The 20,999-nt window shown below is 38.1% G+C and overlaps 1 protein-coding gene across 6 annotated transcripts in view; it reads left to right on the top strand.

Annotated features, from left to right (window-relative positions):
* astn1 (astrotactin 1) overlaps positions 1-20,999 on the top strand; it is a 463,883-nt gene that overhangs the window by 244,235 nt on the left and 198,649 nt on the right. For all 6 annotated transcript variants that reach the window (XM_079819008.1, XM_079819011.1, XM_079819007.1 and 3 more), the window contains one exon: positions 5,710-5,837. In XM_079819008.1, coding sequence (XP_079675134.1) covers positions 5,710-5,837 — 128 coding nt within the window. The remainder of the gene's footprint in view (positions 1-5,709; positions 5,838-20,999) is intronic.

The raw sequence follows: 20,999 nt of genomic DNA, 5'->3' as shown, positions 1-20,999 counted from the left end.
AAGCCCCAATTATTTATACAGTGCTCTGTGTATTCAGAGATAATATAATTCCCTCATCCGAGTCCACTTTTAAATCGGATATGACAGTAATGTTTAAAAAGAGATCCAGATTGCATAATGTTGCCTGGTAGGATTTCCTGAATGCTTGCTCATTTACGAGATGCCCTGGTAAACAGTGTTCTAGAATCCCGTTGCATTCTGTGTATTTCCCTTGTGTGCTTTCTAGGTGTTTATTCTATATTCTCCTTTCCTCCTTTTATTCATACTTTTCTTTGGCATACATTTTTTTATATGGCATCCTTCAGTTTCCACACATGTATATACTCAGTCCCAGAATATTTTAACCTTGATCTAACTTAAGATACATAGAGAAATATTGAGTCAGTTTTTTGTGCATCTTTTGCTGTTATATCAGTTTATCCCTTCCCATCAGTCCTTTCCAATGCATACTTATTATTTTCTCACATTGCTTTGAAACTAAACTATATCTAGTTTAACCCATCTTCTCACTTGTTTTATCTCTATATTCTTGTTTAAATGCAAACTGTATTTTCTTACTCATTCCTCAAGTCTAGAGTACTTCAGCAGATCTCATTTAGATATATAGTCATTCCTTTATGCACTGCTTTATTCGGTTGTTCTCTTCTTTCAACTTTTCACAACAATATTATGTCATTATATAAACTTTTAACACCGTTTTAAATGCATCCTATCGACTTTGACTTCATTTACTCCTTCATCCTTGCCTGGCTTTGTTATACTCAATTCTAGATGCTGCTCCGTTGGGCTGTGATTATGGGGCGTGTTTCAACCAAACCAGGAAAGACCTCGATTGAATAGACCTACAACCAATCAGAGCAACTGAGAGACGCATAACGTTAGTTGTCAAATGTCACCAGAACTCAACTACACACATTGTTGCCAAGTCTGCGGTTTTCCGCGGGCTGTTTTTCCATATCCACGGGTTGAAGCGACCCCAATTATGTGATATTTAGACCCAGGAATGCGAATTTTATCAGGCAACCCTGCCAAAAAAACACATATTTTACCCCCCAAACACCATTTTTCCCCCCAGAAAGCTATTGGGCTTGTTTTGGGCTAGTTTTGAGTAGCAATTGGGTGGGTTTTGTTGTGAAAACTTGGCAACCCTGTCTGCACGCATGCTGGATGAAGTAGAAGAAGAAGATGAGTGTAAACGATGTCTGCCGGTGTTGTAAACAGAATGTAAGGAAACACAGTACTTACCAACACCATCATCATTGAAGGTGAACGCATATACGAACAAGTTCTCCATTTAGGATTAGAACAAATTCAACCCAAGTGCTCTTTGGTGACATGGATGCTTACGTTACTGTTTATCATCTGTCCATCATTGTATAAAGCCCGCCCCCTGACAATTTGATTGGTCCCAACAGCTCCTGTTTGGGCATAGTTGCTCCACAACGGATCAATCCCAACCTGAACTGCCCGACCTCAATGTTGTGGGCGGGGCTAAGTTCGGCTGGCAGGCTACCTTCAACCTCCATTTATGTCTATTGAGTCTGACATAGATGGCACATAATTGCAACAAAATCTATAGTAAAATATACTTTCCTACCCTGATTTTAGCCCTCTGATTTGAAATCTCTGTTTGAAGGGGCGTGTCTGCTGTGAGACTTCAGTGTAAACGCCCACTGCTGTGATTGGCTGTTGTGAGACTTCAGTGTAAACGCCCACTGCTGTGATTGGCTGCTGTGAGACTTCAGTGTAAACGCCCACTGCTGTGATTGGCTGTTGTGAGACTTCAGTGTAAACACCCACTGCTGTGATTGGCTGTTGTGAGACTTCAGTGTAAACGCCCACTGCTGTGATTGGCTGTTGTGAGACTTCAGTGTAAACGCCCACTGCTGTGATTGGCTGTTGTGAGACTTCAGTGTAAACGCCCACTGCTGTGATTGGCTGCTGTGAGACTTCAGTGTAAACGCCCACTGCTGTGATTGGCTGCTGTGAGACTTCAGTGTAAACGCCCACTGCTGTGATTGGCTGTTGTGAGACTTCAGTGTAAACACCCACTGCTGTGATTGGCTGCTGTGAGACTTCAGTGTAAACACCCACTGCTGTGATTGGCTGTTGTGAGACTTCAGTGTAAACGCCCACTGCTGTGATTGGCTGTTGTGAGACTTCAGTGTAAACACCCACTGCTGTGATTGGCTGTTGTGAGACTTCAGTGTAAACGCCCACTGCTGTGATTGGCTGTTGTGAGACTTCAGTGTAAACGCCCACTGCTGTGATTGGCTGTTGTGAGACTTCAGTGTAAACGCCCACTGCTGTGATTGGCTGTTGTGAGACTTCAGTGTAAACGCCCACTGCTGTGATTGGCTGTTGTGAGACTTCAGTGTAAACGCCCACTGCTGTGATTGGCTGACATCTTTGCATATGATATAGCTAGTATTACATGTGGAACTCTCTCGAAAACATTTAGCATGATTTTACTATTACAGCTCTCAAGGTTCACGAATCGTGAAAAGTGTAGATTATAGCTTTACATTTTGATCTATGGCATTATATTTAGATTGTGTCATGAAAGGTTGCAGTGATGAGCATTGTAGCCAATCACAGACATGTTGAGCGCATGAAAGCAGCAACTCGATTTCTGCAGTCTCACAAATGCTTTCATCATAACAGTGCAAACATGATGTAAATAACGAGTTTTGGTGAGCTTTAGCATGTGATCCTATCATTAGGATCCTTTGGAAAGGAAATGCTATTTTTAGTCCTGTATCGATCTTCTCTCCTCATCATCTCACTAACACTCCAGTGGGCGGGGCCAAAGTTGCGATGATGAAGTGGGCGTTGATCTTCTTCTGGAGAGGCGGTCTTTCTCCATCTATTATAGGCTCATTCACAACGAGTCGTTCTCTGGGATTGGTTACAGTAAAAGCGTTTTTTGGACTTACAAAGAAGTTTCATACTCTTATAGTATGATGACCTCTAATATGTCAAAAGCTCAAGGGAAATTGTATTTCTCAGTTCATGACCCGTTTAACGTTTACTGTACATTATCCATATTTTACAAGATTTTTGTATTCACTCTTATCATTCAAATGGTTTCATTTCATTGATAACATTGCCACAAAGCACCTCCTAGCAATTAGCAGGGCCTCATTTATAAAACTTTGCATAGGATTTGCGTCAGAAGTGGCGTACAGATGAAACATAGGACGAGCGTACGTACAGAAATATTCGGATTTATAAAACCGTGCGCACGCACATCCTAAGCAGTTTTCCCTTAATAAATCACAATCAATTCTAAATGTAGCGCAACTTTTGCGGCTTCATGTCACGCCCATAGTTGCTCATAAATAGTCCGTGAAAAACCCACAAGTTAATATTCATCGATTGCGAAATCATGGCAAACACAGAGAGGAAATCAAAAAAACGTAACTTCACTCAATGTGAAGTAGAAGTTATCGTTGGCGAGGTGGAGAAGAGGAGAAAAATTTGGTTTTGGAGGGCACAGTTTGGGCATTACTAATGCCAAAAAGGCACTTGAGTGAAATGCTGTCGCCTCACAACCTCGGACCGCGGCCGAAATAAAAAAGAAATGGTCGGACATCAAAGTCGAGGCAAAAAAGCGTCTAGCGCTCCATCGCCAGAGTGTGTCCTCATTTGTCAGCGAGTCTTCTCACTGTCTGAAGATGCGTTCACTCCGAATCCTTCCATTTTCCACATCTTTAAGAGCGCAAGATCAGCCATTGTGCGTCATTACACATTGTGATGGGGCATTTTATTTCCATCCATTTAACTGCATCTGACAAGCTACAGATGTCAGTTATAATCTACGTGGAAATGGGAAATAGTTCAGTGCAAATGTAATGTCTTGCAGTTTTCTGAATGGTTGAGACATATGTCAAACGCTATTTAATCAAAAATAAAACAAACTAAAGGCATATGCATGAATACCATGATTCTGTAGCTGATGAAGACATGTTTACTATAAAAACAACTTTCCCCAGTGGACAATTAATACATCTATCTATCTATCTATCTATCTATCTATCTATCTATCTATCTATCTATCTATCTATCTATCTATCTATCTATCTATCTATCTATCTATCTATCTATCTATCTATCTATCTATCTATCTATCTATCTATCTATCTATCTATCTATCTATCTATCTATCTATCTATCTATCTATCTATCTATCTATCTATCTATCTATCTATCTATCTATCTATCTATCTATCTATCTATCTCCCTAATTATCTATCTATCTATCTATCTATCTATCTATCTATCTATCTATCTATCTATCTATCTATCTATCTATCTATCTATCTATCTATCTATCTATCTATCTATCTATCTATCTATCTATCTATCTATCTATCTATCTATTATCTATCTATCTATCTATCTATCTATCTATCTATCTATCTATCTATCTATCTATCTATCTATCTATCTATCTATCTATCTCCCTAATTATCTATCTATCTATCTATCTATCTATCTATCTATCTATCTATCTATCTATCTATCTATCTATCTATCTATCTATCTATCTATCTATCTATCTATCTATCTATCTATCTATCTATCTATCTATCTATCTATCTATCTATCTATCTATCTATCTATCTATCTATCTATCTATCTATCTATCTATCTATCTATCTATCTATCTATCTATCTATCTATCTATCTATCTATATGTCTGTCTGTCTGTCTGTCTGTCTGTCTGTCTGTCTGTCTGTCTATCTATCTATCTATCTATCTATCTATCTATCTATCTATCTATCTATCTATCTATCTATCTATCTATCTCCCTAATTATCTATCTATCTATCTATCTATCTATCTATCTATCTATCTATCTATCTATCTATCTATCTATCTATCTATCTATCTATCTATCTATCTATCTATCTATCTATCTATCTATCTATCTATCTATCTATCTATCTATCTATCTATCTATCTATCTATCTATCTATCTATCTATCTATCTATCTATCTATCTATCTATCTATCTATCTATCTATCTATCTATCTATCTATCTATCTATCTATCTATCTATCTATCTATCTATCTATCTATCTGTTCACCATATTATTTATGAGGATGAATTGCATAACATGCCAATATTTTTGGAGAACATATTTCTCTTCTGCAAATATGTGTTAATTTGCATTTCTGTTGTAATTTTGGTTTAATTTTGTTTGTTTTACACTGCAGATCTTCGATCAAACGGGTGTTCGTGTCGGCTGTTCATTGTAAGACTTGCTTTGTGAAGTCTTCATGTTATTTATGAGAGGCAGTATTGCCATTTCTTTTACACAACGGTCTGCAGTTTCACACACTTTCACGTGTTTCTTCATCTGCCGACGGTGTCGCCGTTTCTCATTTCACACGTTTTTGTGCGTATGCCTGGGTCAGAGCTTGCGTGAAGGACCGCACATTTTCCCGTCAAGTTTGCTTTTTATAAATACCAATTATTGCGTAGAGAGCGGTGTACGCCTTCTCTTGTGTGTACGCAACGTTTATAAATGAGGCATTTATCATTGATCATTTAATAATATTTAGTAAAATATATATTTAAGATATAAACAAAACAAAAAATGTAAAGGGCTTAAATGTAGAATTTCTGTCATTGACAGATGACCCTTCAAACAATGAACTGTGTTTTGAGTGGATTGTCTCCTTTATCTTCTGCTATCTAGACAGAAAAACTTTGCCCGTGGCATCGAGCAGCAGCTTCCGGATGGCATGGTGGTGGCGTCTGTGCCCACTGAAGCCCAGTGTCATGAGGAGCTGTCTGACCCAGTGCCTGACCCGGAGTACCTCACTGGTAAGAACTTTACATTTATGATGAATCACTCAACACCTCAGTGACTACATCAGTTTACATCAAGCCACTGACAACCAAGGCAAAAAAAACCCAATAAAAATCATCCTCTTTTTTATGATTCATTTGATTACCTAATCAATAAGGGTGTATATATCGAGATATGAAAATGTGTTGATGTAAACGATATGATTTGTAACTTTGAGTTGTTTTATCCGAGGCTCTTACTGTATTTATAATGTATAATTCACTCAAAAATGTAAATTATGTAATTGTGTGCTCACCCTCATGTCAGTTTGTAGTTTTTTAAGAAGCCACTGACAACCAAGACAAAAAAAAAATCTTCTTCTTTTTTAAGATTCATTTGATTACCTAATCAATAAGGGTGTAATGATATATCGGTAATCGATATATCGAGATATAAAAATGTGACGATATGTATCGTTGATGTAAACGATATGATTTGCAATTTACTGTATTTATAAGGTATAATTCACTCAAAAATGTAAATTCTGTCATCATGTGCTCACCCTCATGTCGTTTCGTTTAACATCCAAACACAAATGAAGATATTCTTAATGAAACCTGTACCTCCGTTTAAAAATCCATTCCTCTCAAACTTAAAAGATCCAAAGAAATGTCAAAACTATTTGAGTGTCTAATCTTAAATCTTAAGTCTTTCTGAAGAGACACGATGGCTTTATGATGAACAGATTTACAACGTATACTGTAGTAAACACTAACACGAGAGTGAGTAAATGCAGAATTAAAATTTTAGGATGAGCTAAACATTTACAGTTTGGGAGCAGTGATGTTGACACGCTTTCTTGTAATTAGAACTGTGACTGATTGCATTGACACACACTCCTCAAAGTGGAAGCCCAAACATCATTTAAATCACCAGACCATATTTAGTTTTAGTAGTGTGATTATTGAAAGCGTTTTAGAGGGTTTATTCTTATGTGTAGTGCATTAATAGCGGGAGAGGTGGGAGATGGCGAGCATCGGGAGAGTGTGTGGACTGCATGAGGGGGGAAACTAAAGCTTACAGCGTTTCAGTGACATTACTACATTAAACGACTATATATAATGTTGAAATAATGTATAATAATGCAATGGGGTAATAAAACCTCTTTTTTATCTTGGTTTAAAATATCGCGATATGTATCGTATCGTGAGTTATGTATCGCGATTTGTATCGAATCATGACACGAGTGTATCGTTACACCCCTACTAATCAAGTAATTTTCTTAATCTATTGCCAGCCCTATTGTTTCGAGGTTTCCAAAGCAGTTCAAAAGGATGATCTGTGTAATCTTTTGCCTTGTTCATTTGGGGAGCATTGTGTTTTTTGATGGTGTTGGCACTGGGAGTATTACATACGCTGAGTGGTAATATCTTATTATAAATATTATAACTGCTTCAATGAGGTCACCGCATGAAACAACTGGCTAAAAGGCTATATCTTGTCAGTCAGTGACATGAATAAGCTTTGTGTTGTGCTCTTTTGGCTCAGGGTGCTGAGTCATGCCGTATAGACATCAAATATATCAAATATTAGGAGTATTTTAGGATGTTTTCCAAATTGCGTCCATGTTTGGTATTGGTTGTGTTTGGTTATGTAATAATACGTCGCGATGTGAGGATTGGCTATTCTGATCTTGCATTTGTTTAAAGGGGTCATATGATGTGATTTTTTGTTTTCCTTTCTCTTTAGTGTGTTATAAGGCTGTTTGTGCATGTATGAGATCTGCAGAGTTACAAAGTCTCAAACCTAAAGAGATATTATTTTAATCTAAAACCGTGTAAATGCATTGCATTAAACCAAATACACAAAATAATGTTGTTTTCCTTTATGCAGAAATGAGTGATACAGGTCATGGGACTAAATACATTTTGATAACTTTTGCAAGCTGGGATAGTGTGCAGGTTTTATGCACTGTAAAAAATTATTGTGATTTTAACGGTATTTTACTGTAAAAATGCTACGGTGAAAAACAGTTAATTGGTTAACAGAAAGTATCCGTACTATATACGGTGAATAACTGTAATAGATCTAACCTTACATTTCATTTCATTTTACAGTAAAATACCGTTAAATTTACAGTTTTTGGAAGTGAAAAAGAACAAGTCATTGTGTAATTTACAGTGAAAAAACCCGTAAATTGACATTCCCAGAATTCCCTGCGTGACACTTCCCCTTTGATGTATTTTCATTGCAATAACTATGTTTCTTCTTTGTTTTTTCGAATCACTTATTTACATTAGGGTTTTATGTTACATCTGATGTTGTTAAATTAATGTTTATTGCATTTTTTTTATGCAAAGTTTTGTGTTTGCGTGAATGACACTGAGCTCTTCTATATATTAGTATTGTCCTCTTAAAAGCTGCTTGTGATTAGCTTTGATTCATCACATGATTCTCATCTCCACTGTGATTGGTGGTTGTCCGTATATATCAAAGGTACATAACAGATATTAGTATTTCAATAGGTTGGTAATTTAACATTATTTCAGTTAATGAAATATGTTTTTTTACTGTAAATTGTTTACAGTGTAAAAATAATCATTACAATATAAACCTTTAAATTATATGGTTTTGAACTGTAAAATAAAACCTTTTTTAACCGTAATTATTACATTATAAACCTTTAAATTATTTGGTGCTGTCCCTAAAAACCTAAAACGTTACTGCCGTATTTTTTACAGTAAAGTTCTGGCAACCACGGCTGCCGTTTTTTTACCGTAAATTTTACGGGGATTTTTTTTACAGTGTGTTTACTAGTTTATATTGGGCTTTGATTATTGAGTTTGTCCTACGCACCTATCAAGTACTTGACAAGAATGAAAAAAGAGGATACCTTTGAGTATAAAATTGTATATGCATATGAAAATCTGATAAAATATATGTATTCAGTGTGAGAAAGACATCAACATGAGTAATACTGAATAAAATATGTAGTCACTCCCATTGATCCTTTATTATTTAAGACAACATTGATTTTTTTAAATCTAATTTTTGAGCTACAGTATATAAACAAATTGTATTTTTTGCCACTTTCCCCAAGTGTTGACAAAGCTTTGAACACATTCTATTAGTTTTGCAGATTATAAATGTTTGTCTTGATTAAATAAGCCTCTTAATCTCGCCCTTGACCTTATAAATCCACAATAGCAACACTCTTCACTTGGATTTCCTGCTTAGCATGATCACAACAAAGCCATTCAGCATTTCCATAACTCCTTTAATAAATCAGAGACTGTAGTTTGGGTCCACTTCAGAATACAGCACAGCCTCTCGTAGCTAAATGCGTATTTAATTGTTTATTAAGAGAGAAAGATTATTCAAAATCAATCCTCTCTGTAATTCAGATCAGGATGCTTCACATCCATCTTCAGTGTTTGTGTGTGCATATGTTAGAAGTTGACTGGTTCGCATTATCTTTCGCCAGATCAAGTGGATGATGAAGAGGCATAAAAACGGAGAGGGTATTAACAAAATCATTTTTCTGGGGCTTGTGGACGCTGCTGACTCTGTCAGGACTCATTAGCTGACCAATCCAACTCGTTTCTGGACTCACCGTCAATAGAAACAATGGTATTCAGCTCCTTACCCTAAATCCTGCCACGTCGAACGAGGCTTCAGAAAGCTGCATCTTCCATCATACTCTTTCCCTCCGGCTTCGGCCACCCATATCAGAATGAAGGATTATAGTCCTTAAGGTCTGATGTAAAATTAACAGCAGGAAAGGCCAAACAAAATAGAAATCTGCCGTGCTTGTTTATTTTTTCTTCAGCTGTTGCCAGTTTCAGCATGCACTGTATCTTTTCATGTATATCTTGTCATAAGTGCTTGAGTCATTCTTCACTTTATGCATGGTTGAACAATATTGTACTTAAGATGTTCCTGGCATATATTAACGTTGTTACTGTGGTGTCAATTTATTTAAAGGGGCGGTCTAATGCTATTTCATTCTGCCTTATTTACACTGTTCAAGAGTTGATTCTCATGATAAACATGGACAACATTTAAAAAACACGAGTTGGACGTGTGATGGAGTATTTCTGTGCAAAATACACTCCTTCAGGATTAGAACAAGTTTTTTTCGAGCATGGCCCTGTATGACATCATGAAGGGCGGAATTCCTTGTATGGGCATTTCTTCTGAATGAGAACACACACACACACACACACACATCAACGAGCTTCGTCCGGGTTACGGGAGCCGTCGGCGGAGCTGGCGTTGTGTTTTTAGACACGAGATCAACAATGTCACTAAAGAAGTGTGTGTGTGTGTGTGTGTGTGTGTGAGAGGGAAAGATCACCTTGTTCAGCTTCACAAATAACCCAGCGTTAAGGGAACAGTGGATGCAGTTTGTGTTTCCAGAGTTCTGCAAGTGTGTGTGTGTGTGTGTGTGTGTGTGTGTGTTTGTTCCCGTCATGAATGGAAACCTCAGGCGGTGAGTGAAACTGATCAAATGTGTGTGTGTGTGTTTTGTTGGCAATCGGCGCGTAAGTGCAAATAATCTGAACAACACCAACTTATAGTGTGTGTGTGTGTGTGTGTGTGTATTTTGTTGGCAATCGGCGCGTAAGTGCAAATAATGTGAACAACACCAACGTATAGTGTGTGTGTGTGTGTATCTGTGTGTGTGTGTGTGTGTGTGTTTTGTTGGCAATCGGTTCGTAAGTGCAAATAATGTGAACAACACCAACGTATAGTGTGTGTGTGTGTGTGTGTGTGTGTGTGTGTGTGTGTGTGTGTTTTTGGCAATCGGTTCGTAAGTGCAAATAATGTGAACAACACCAATGTATAGTGTGTGTGTGTGTGTGTGTGTTTTGTTGACAATCGGTTCGTAAGTGCAAATAATGTGAACAACACCAACGTATAGTGTGTGTGTGTGTGTGTGTGTGTGTGTGTGTGTGTGTGTGTGTGTGTGTGTGTGTGTGTGTGTGTGTGTGTGTGTGTGTGTGTGTGTGTGTGTGTATCTGCGTGTGTGTGTGTTTTTGGCAATCGGTTCGTAAGTGCAAATAATGTGAACAACACCAATGTATAGTGTGTGTGTGTGTGTGTGTGTGTGTGTGTGTGTGTGTGTGTGTGTGTGTGTGTGTGTGTGTGTGTGTGTGTGTGTGTGTGTGTGTGTGTGTGTGTGTGTGTGTGTGTGTGTGTGTGTGTGTGTGTGTGTGTGTGTGTGTGTGTGTGTGTTTTGTTGGCAATCGGTTCTAAAGTGCAAATAATGTGAACAACACCAACGTATAGTGTGTGTCTGTATGTGTGTGTGTGTGTGTGTGTGTGTGTGTGTGTGTGTGTGTGTGTGTGTGTGTGTGTGTGTTTTGTTGGCAATCGGTTCGTAAGTGCAAATAATGTGAACAACACCAACGTATATTGTGTGTTTGTGTGCGTGTGTGTGTGTGTGTGTGTGTGTCTTTAGCTCCGCCCACTATACGCCTCCAGAAGCTCGGCTGTTTTCAGAAAGAATGGGTTCAGTGTTTCTGTCTTTTATAAATATGATAAACTAAAGACTCTTGGGAGATATGAAGGATCAACACTACTCTACAGATACTCAAGACTAACACCAGACTGGCACAAACTGTGTGTCTTATTCCCCCTTTAAAAACATAATAATTACATTAAATGCTGATTAAAATGCAAATTGCGTTTATCAGCACTTGATGAGAAAAGCTTACGAATGATAATTCAAAGACAGTAAAGCATGGAATAGACATTCACAAACACGACTTTAGTTGCCAATGTTTGTTTCTTTTTTATTGAACTAGTCTGTCAGTGGCATATAGTCTACAAAAATCCCTTTGCTTAAGTTTAGACAGACTATGTTTTGCCCAGCATGTTTTTCAGCAGCGCTTCAAACTTTAATTGCTCTAAAATGCAAAAAAAAAAAAAAATCTTTGTTAATCGTTTTTCTTTTATTAATTAATTTATGTTAGGTGTGTGATTAACACAAACAATAACGATTTGAAAATGAGATAATGGGAAAATAAACCTTTTTTAGTAACTTCATAAAATAACTCATATTGTTAACTTAATAAAAAGTAGGTATTCTCTAACAACAAGTCTAAATATCTGACAAAACGTTCCTGAATTTAAATTGTTTAAGGGATGTTTAGATAAGTTTACTTGAAAAAAGACCAAGAGATATTTATGTTGATATTTTTGCAGCGTAAACAGCATGAATAAATGTATTATTTTTGTATTGTAAAGTATCACTTTAAATGGCTACACGGCAAAAAACGCTTTTCTTACTTAGTATTTTTGTCTCGTTTCCAGTCTAAATATCTAAAAATCTATAAAATCGATAAAAGTAAAATTACATAAGATATTTTTTCTTGTTTTCTGGAAATTAATTGGGTTTTTGCATAAAACAAGCAAAATGATGTGCAAACGGGGTAAGAAAAATAAACTTTTTTCTGTTTGAAATCTTATTTTTTTGTTTTTGAAACACGATTATTGCCCGATCATTTTGCTTAAAGGTAGGGTAGGTAGGATTTGGTTAAAACATTTTTTTTCCAAATTTGTTTAAACTTTCTTTATATATCAATACATAATTAAAATGTAAGTACTCTGAAAAAGAAAGTATGAAAATTGAGTGTCTGTAGACCTCTCACGACTGTTTTAAAGACAGCTCATTATTTCCATTCACTCCACCTTCTCCCTTCTGGGCTCTTTCCAAAGCCACGCCCCCAAAACACATGAACACGCCCACCGCGATCAGCTCAGCTGAAAGACGCATTATTGACCTGAGGCGAGCGGAGAAGAAGTGCATGTAGTGACATCATGTCAGAATCACATGTAATAAAAAATCTAACTTTATCATTATGAATATAAACAAATAAGATGTCTTTTAGTACTCACTCTCAAGCTAGAATAACGATACTGGTAAAGTTGAAAATACACACACAACACAGTGTCTACGACACACACAGATACAAGATAAAAACATCAGTAAACATTGGTAGAGAATATAAAAACAAATCGCGGAAATGAACGTGCAGGTAAAGTTCCCGGTGAACATGGTGAAAGAGTTTAGACAGAGGGGAGTAGCTAAAGCTAACTTAGCTCTAAAAAGAGTTCCTGGATGCGGTGGACTAGCTTTTACACACGCATTTTGTTATCTAAAGTTACATTTTGCGAAATTCAACACGACAGCGATCAACTTGAGCTAAGCATATTGAGTATTTATCATCTCTACTAATGGCTCGCTAAATGTATAACATTGTAACTTTATGCTAAGTAATGTTATGTTAGCTATATTAGGCAGCTACGTGTGCTAGCGAGACATGCTTCATGAAAACATAAACCAAAAAAATGTATAATCAAAATGAAAGATGACCTGTCCAGCAGAAATACAGCCTCTTGAACTCAAACGGGTGCGTCAGGGTTGCCAGGTTTTCACAACAAAATCCGCCCAATTGCTACTCAAAACTAGCCCAAAACAAGCCCAATCGCGTTTCTCCGGTAAAAATCGCGTTTGGGGGGTAAAATATGTGTCTTTTTGGTAGGGCTGCCTGCTAAAATTCGCAAATCCCGGGGCAAAATATCACATAATTGGGGTCGCTTCAACCCGCGGACATGAAAAACAGCCACGGAAACAGTTGAAGTAGCCCTTGGCAACACTGGGGCACATGTGGGCGGATCCTGGAGCAAAAGCGGCGGTAGCCATGGTAACGAGAGAGAGTGACAGTTGCTCAAGCCAATCACTTGTTTCGGCCCGAACGAAAATAATGAGCGGTGTTTATTGCAGATTAAAAAGTCTAGAGTTACTCGATTTTTATACTCTCTTTTTCATAGTACTTACATTTTAATTATGTATTGACATATAAAGAAAGTTTAAACAAATTTGGACAAAAGTGTTTTAGATCATTCTTACCTACCCTACCTTTAAGCAAAAACTCAATTAATTCCCATAAAACAAGGAAAAATCTAGTAAAAACATCTTGATTTAAGAATTTGTATACATTTGTACTGGAAACAAGACAGAAAGACTAAGTAAGAAAAGCATGTTTTGCAGTGTAGTCCTAGAGTAGCACAGCTAGTTTTATCCTGTGCTAAAATTAAAGAAGAAAAGGCTGACATTTATCACGTTTTACAGCAATTTTATTATGGCCAACTTGATTCCCCAACCACCATTCAACTCCAATTTGTAATCCAGTCTAAAGGTCATAAGTGTATGAAATGGTCCGGGGTGGGTCTGTAATATTGCCCGAGTTACCGGAGGGTGCAGGTGCTTTCGCTCAAAGAAACAATGGTTGACATAGCTGGTTTTCAGACATAATGGTCATGGCATCAGGTGAGACTTATGAGAGGTCATATTGGATTCTTGCGGGAAGATTAAAATGGGTAATCTGGAAGAGTCATCCTCTGTCAGTCATGCTTGAGGCCTTGGCTGTGAAGACAGAGGTTATTTATCTATTGCCGGTCTGAGGCGGATGAAGCAGGTGTTTCAGTGTGACGCGCTCCAACCCTTCTGACTCATTCCCCCTGCACCTGACGCTCTCCAAGATCCTCTATTGCAAGAACTGCAAATTATGCCTAATTCATGATTCATTAGTCATATTAGACACGTGTGTGCCATTCAGACTTTTAATTACGACCATGGAAAGCTTTTGGAGTGCACATCTTTAGTCCTCTCTCCATCACCACCTTTCACTCCAATCAAGTAAAGCTCTTTTTGTCTTCATACTGTTGCTGTAAATTTAAATATATAGCAAGTGGGATTTGAAAAGAAAGGCAGAATAAGACATGGTAGCATAATGTCCTTTCAAATGTCCTGTGTGACTGTCTTTATTCTGGAGAACACAAAAGAAGATATTTCGGAGAATGATTCAAACAAAGTCATACCGGATTGGAATTAAAAGTTTACTTTGGATAATCTAGTCTTTTAAGTTCTACTGTACTAATGATATACAGTTGTCTTACACACTAGTAGTGTATGTGGGACATGACAGGACTACTTTTGTGTACCTCTAAATCAGGGCCGATTCTAGGATCTTCATTTTAGGGGGTATGCGCGAGGGTATGAAAAAAAAATCAGTAAGACTTTAGTTTAGGGTCTAATTCTCACTATTAACTAGTAGCTTATTAGTATGCATATTAGGATATTGGCTGTTTATTATTTTGTTTCGTGGGGCATGACCCCTTGAGAAAATGTTGATTTCTATGATCTACATATGTGCATTTTAAGATGTTCTGAACGCCAACAAATTAGACAACAATAACTTGAAAACCATGTCAGTGGCAGATATGACTGATTAAGTTTTTCCATTGTTTTCAGTGAAGACAGTAAACATATGTTTAACTGATATTTATATGTCTTATGAATCATTGTCGAAGGCTAACAGGAAAGCTAGGTAACTAAATGTATTAAATTCATTCACAATATGCACACATTCATTACTAATCTTATGCCCAATACAGGCTGAAAAAAGCTGAACTTTTTTATTTACTGAGTGAGAGCTACACATGGAATTATTAATTTGCAATATGCAGACATTTATTACTATTAATCTTATGCCTAATCTGAAGAATATGGCTTTGTTAATATTTCTTGTTTGTTAATCACATTATGAATCACATTACATAGGCCTATTTCAATTCAAAATGGCGAAATTAGACAAAAGTTTATTATTTTCGCATGAATATTTTTGTCATGTGTTTAACATTTGTGACTTACAGAAGCAGCTCAAATATGAAATGTCTAGTTTAGCTACAGATCTCACACTTGAGGTCGAGTCGCTGCTAAAGTTTGTGCTCAGCCTCAGCAGCTTCTGTGAACATAAAGCCCGCCTACTCTGATTTGATTGGTTTTCTCAAATATTTTGGCATTGACGAGCGGTGACAGACCAATGAGAGCTCAGATCAACACACACACCTCTGCTTCTGACGTGCGATCCGTTCGACGCCGCAGCGGATTGAAGAACACGCTTATTAACGCAGATTAAAAAACGTGACGAAGCCCAAGCCTCCCGCCAGTTTCATATGTTTGAAAGGTTAATCACACATTTTTTAATAAAAAAGGGCCTAGTGCTCTAAATAAAAGTAGCTGTTTCCATCAACCTATTTTTATGAGATTTTTGAGATGAAATGTGCATAATTCTAAACATGTGCATAAAAAAAATGTATGTGCTCAATTGAGGTGGATCATTTTTATCCGATATAAAGACACGCACATAAACTATGCTCATTTACTAAATGAATCCCTCGATGTGCAACTGTGCTTCAGCAGAGGATGTGATTGGAATAACCAGCGGACCGATTTCATTGCAGACCATCTCATATGTTGGTTTGGTCATTCTGAAATGCCTGAGCCAAAGTCTGTTGGGTATAATTACCTCCCAGTCTCGCACGATTGTGCGACGCAAAGCAAGATAACATGACACAAGATAGCAGGACAGCGTTTATTGCGTTTGGTCTGCGAGCTCTGAGGGGCAAGTCATTTATGATGAATGAAAAAGAGCCACAGTGGCTTCCCCCGATTGCAGCAACTTCCATTTTGATAAAGATATTTTGCGGCAATTTCCCAGAAATTGATGATTTTGTTCTCTTGACCACATGGGATTTAAACATTGCTTTATTCACAAATCTTGTATGCGATATTCTAATATTATTACATGGTAGTGTTGTAGACCACCTAATCCGAGACCAAGACCAGACCAGCACTCCTTAAATTCATAGAGATCCACATTACCACCTGAGAAATTACTTATAACTTATAATAAATTACTTATAATAAATATAATTAGAATAAGACACTATATAGAGCTTTTACCAATCAAATGAAATCATTAACAACAAAATGCATCATTGCTCTGCAGAGGTGATACAGACGATGCATCTGAATTGATAAATTACAAATGCATAATAATGTTGAGGAGGATGTTTTTCAAATATCATGTTTGCAGTCATGCTCACATTTGTGAAAACAGCTCTCTTGCTCTTGTGATATTGGTTAATTATATCAGGGGTTTTCAAACTGGGGTCCGGGGACCCCCAGGGGTCCTCCAGAAGGTTCTACAGGGTCCCCAGAAAATTTCAGAGAGTAAAAAGACAAAGCAAAAAAAGTCTACCGAACCCTCTAACTGTTTCATTTGTAAATGTCTCTCCACTTTCTTGTAGTATACATACTTTCCAGAATTCTATGTTTGCTTTGTATCTTTAGTGAGTTTTTTCTCCCCGTTATCTCGCTCACTGGGGTCGCAGTACGTAAGCTGCTTACATGTTGCTTACATGCATTTATTGTGAAAGTTGCTTATACAAATTATTTTTAATTGAAAACGTTCTTCTTCAGGTTTATACATCCAACATTAAGTATAGCCTATTTAAGTTGGGAAACATTATATCTATAATGTCACACTATTTATCTAGTTTTAAAAAAAAGTAATGCATAAAAATAGATGGATTTTAGGAAGGGGGTCCCTCATAAAGGTTCATCATATTTGGGGGTCCTTGGCATCATAAAGTTTGAAAACCCCCGAATTATATCACATGTTATAAATCCAGATATCATACAAGAACTTTTTGCAACAATATCTTGAATTTTGCAAGCATTGGTATTACTTTCTGGTGACATTTTTGACACAATCCCTAATTAATTTAGGAATCAGCACAATAAATAAATCAAATTAGAAATAAGTTATTGATTGCATCTGAAGCTGTACGATTTACATCCAATTACATTAATGATGTCAATAAATAAATCAGGCAATGCACTGGCAATTTAGTAATATCCAGCAGTTGTGGTCTTGATCTCTTGAGTCCTCTTAGTCTGAGACTAAGACAAGACCGGTCTCGAGTACTACAACACTATTACACGGCTCTGTGGAATACTTGATTGTGATTGGTTAATCGCGCCGTCCAGTGGTATGTTATTCCTGGATAACAGATGCTAAAAACGAATAACACAGGCTCATCCGGGTATCTGTCACTGAGGTTGACGCTTTACTAGGAACGTTTTATTATTGCTGAAACTTTGCGTTTGGTGAGTTTATTACTAAATCAATATTTTGTGTACAGTTATTTAATTTGGTATATGGCATCCGGTATCTTGGACTCTCTCTTGGTTCATACGAATGTAACTGCTGACATTTTGATAACAAACAGGTACAATTTAAAACCAAATATCTCTTCAATTATATGTGGCGAAATGCCATGTAATAATATGGCATGGTAATGGTATGACTGTACCGTATCCCTTAAATGTCTCGTTTGAACTTCTTCGCAGAAGCTTTGCGTTTGACGACCTAATAAAATTTTTCGACTCAGATCAATATCTCATGTCTAATTATTTACTGGCAAGTAGCCGTGTAATAAGCGGGACAATGTACACTCACCTAAAGGATTATTAGGAACACCTGTTCAATTTCTCATTAATGCAATTATCTAATCAACCAATCACATGGCAGTTGCTTCAATGCATTTAGGGGTGTGGTCCTGGTCAAGACAATCTCCTGAACTCCACACTGAATGTCGGAATGGGAAAGAAAGGGGATTTAAGCAATTTTGAGCGTGGCATGGTTGTTGGTGCCAGACGGGCCGGTCTGAGTATTTCACAATCTGCTCAGTTACTGGGATTTTCACGCACAACCATTTCTAGGGTTTACAAAGAATGGTGTGAAAAGGGAAAAGCATCCAGTATGCGGCAGTCCTGTGGGAGAAAATGCCTTGTTGATGCTAGAGGTCAGAGGAGAATGGGCCGACTGATTCAAGCTGATAGAAGAGCAACTTTGACTGAAATAACCACTCGTTACAACCGAGGTCTGCAGCAAAGCATTTGTGAAGCCACAACACACACAAACTTGAGGCGGATGGGCTACAACAGCAGAAGACCCCACCGGGTGCCACTCATCTCCACTACAAATAGGAAAAAGAGGCTACAATTTGCACCAGCTCACCAAAATTGGACAGTTGAAGACTGGAAAAATGTTGCCTGGTCTGATGAGTCTGGATTTCTGTTGAGACATTCAGATGGTAGAGTCAGAATTTGGCGTAAACAGAATGAGAACATGGATCCATCATGCCTTGTTACCACTGTGCAAGCTGGTGGTGGTGGTGTAATGGTGTGGGGGATGTTTTCTTGGCACACTTTAGGCCCCTTAGTGCCAATTAGGCATTGTTTAAATGCCACGGCCTACCTGAGCATTGTTTCTGACCGTGTCCATCCCTTTATGACCAGCATGTCTCCATCCTCTGATGGCTACTTCCAGCAGGATAATGCACCGTCACAAATCTCCAATCATTTCAAATTGGTTTCTTGAACATGACAATGAGTTCACTGGACTAAAATGGCCGCCACAGTCTCCAGATCTCAACCCAATAGAGCATCTTTGGGATGTGGTGGAACGGGAGCTTCATGCCCTGGATTTGCATCCCACAAATCTCCATCAACTGCAAGATGCTCTCCTATCAATATGGGCCAACATTTCTAAAGAATGCTTTCAGCACCTTGTTGAATCAATGCCACGTAGAATTAAGGCAGTTCTGAAGGCAAAAGGGGGTCAAACACAGTATTATTATGGTGTTCCTAATAATCCTTTAGGTGAGTGTATATCCAGCCGGTTGTTTTCTCAGAATAAACCCCTTCTGGGTGATCAGTCTTGCATCACCGCGTGGTGTCGGGGTTCTGATCACCATGTCAGGGTTTATTCTAAGATAACAACCGGCTGGATGTACATTATCCCCTACTTGAAGTTAACTTTGCAACTTTGGATGGAAACATAGCTAGTGCCGTTTTTAATAAAGTGTTTCTTTCTTGTTGCTTATTGTAACTTTGTTTGCAAAATTCTTTGTGGCAGCATTTAAGAAGTGGGGTAAAAAATGTTTTAACTCCTGCTTTAAGAAAAGCTTTTGTTTCTCGCCCATGCCCTTAATATATCATCCCAGTGTTTTTCCCTCGACTGTCTCGAGACATCAGTTCTGAAACTCACCTGAGGTTAAATTAGTCACTAGCTCAGGTAATTGGGTACGGTAGAGGCAAGTGGCACACACCCGAGCAGTCGTTGAAGTTGTCAGGCCTCTGCCACCCTCCCTTGCTGATTTGGACAAGTTGGTGCGACGGTCAGTGTATTTGTCACTGTGTCAGCACTTCTGGAGCCATTCCTCCCAACCCTCTTAGGGCAATGCATTCATCTTTCTATTCATCTCTGGGTTGGAAGTCATTCATCATAGGAACGGAGGACTCCATCAATTATTCCAATGGGAAAGGGAGAAGGCCGAGAAGCTTTGAAAGGCAAATACATCTTGATTTAATTGGAATGCAGGTAGAAAGCACATTGGCACTAAGCAGATTTCCTGCTGAAAGAAAGAAAGGAGGGAAATCATCTCTGCCTCCTGATGCATATGGCGACTCACATTCATGGCCACAGATGGAGATTCTTTGAGGGTGGGGGTGTCCGGGTTAAGCAACACTTGTCTTTGTGACACACAATTCGCCTGGGGATTCTTTCAAAGGCGCGTGCACGACGGGACGGATTCATATAGCAATCGAAATAAAAATGCTAAAAGAATTCACTTTTAAACACACATTACATGATGCAAAAACACCACAGGTGCTACCGCCTGCTGGGCTGGTACTGGGTGATGGTGAGTGAAGGATGAATAGATGCCATTGATCATCAAACACAAAGGAGGCTGCAAAGAGAGTTCACTGAAATGGCTGACACATGGATTTCTCACCGCTTCTTAAGAATTAGCTGTGCTTGGGCAATCTCCCGAATGCAGCTCTTGAAGACAGCACAGAAGTGACAAGGTCCAGATTTAATCGGATGGATCCAATCAAGTTAGGCCTTTGTGGGTGCGCTGCAGTGGGAGTTCCTATAATCCCAAAGAATGGCTTGGCAGGATCGATGAGCTGGAGATTTCCTGTTTCATGTTTGGATCTTCTTTCATCACCGCTCATGTGTGCAGATGCCACCTTGCAGTTTCAGTCCATGAGTTTTTCTATTCGCTACACGGGAAGAAGTGGAAGCGATGAGTATCTACCGTGCTTTTTAATGCTTGGCAGTATGTTATTTCTGCTTGAGTTCTATCATGGACAGTTTTGCTGTCTAGCAGAAGGAGTGTGTGAGTTGATATGTGACCTTGCAGTGAATTTTAAAACTTTGCATCTTCTGTGATCTGTTATTTTGAATCTGTTATCTCTAGTATATCTCTAG

The sequence above is a fragment of the Gobio gobio genome, assembly GCF_949357685.1.
Source record: "Gobio gobio genome assembly, chromosome: 6".
Classification (NCBI taxonomy): Eukaryota; Metazoa; Chordata; class Actinopteri; order Cypriniformes; family Gobionidae; genus Gobio; species Gobio gobio.
This window is presented reverse-complemented; position numbering and strand designations above follow the sequence as displayed.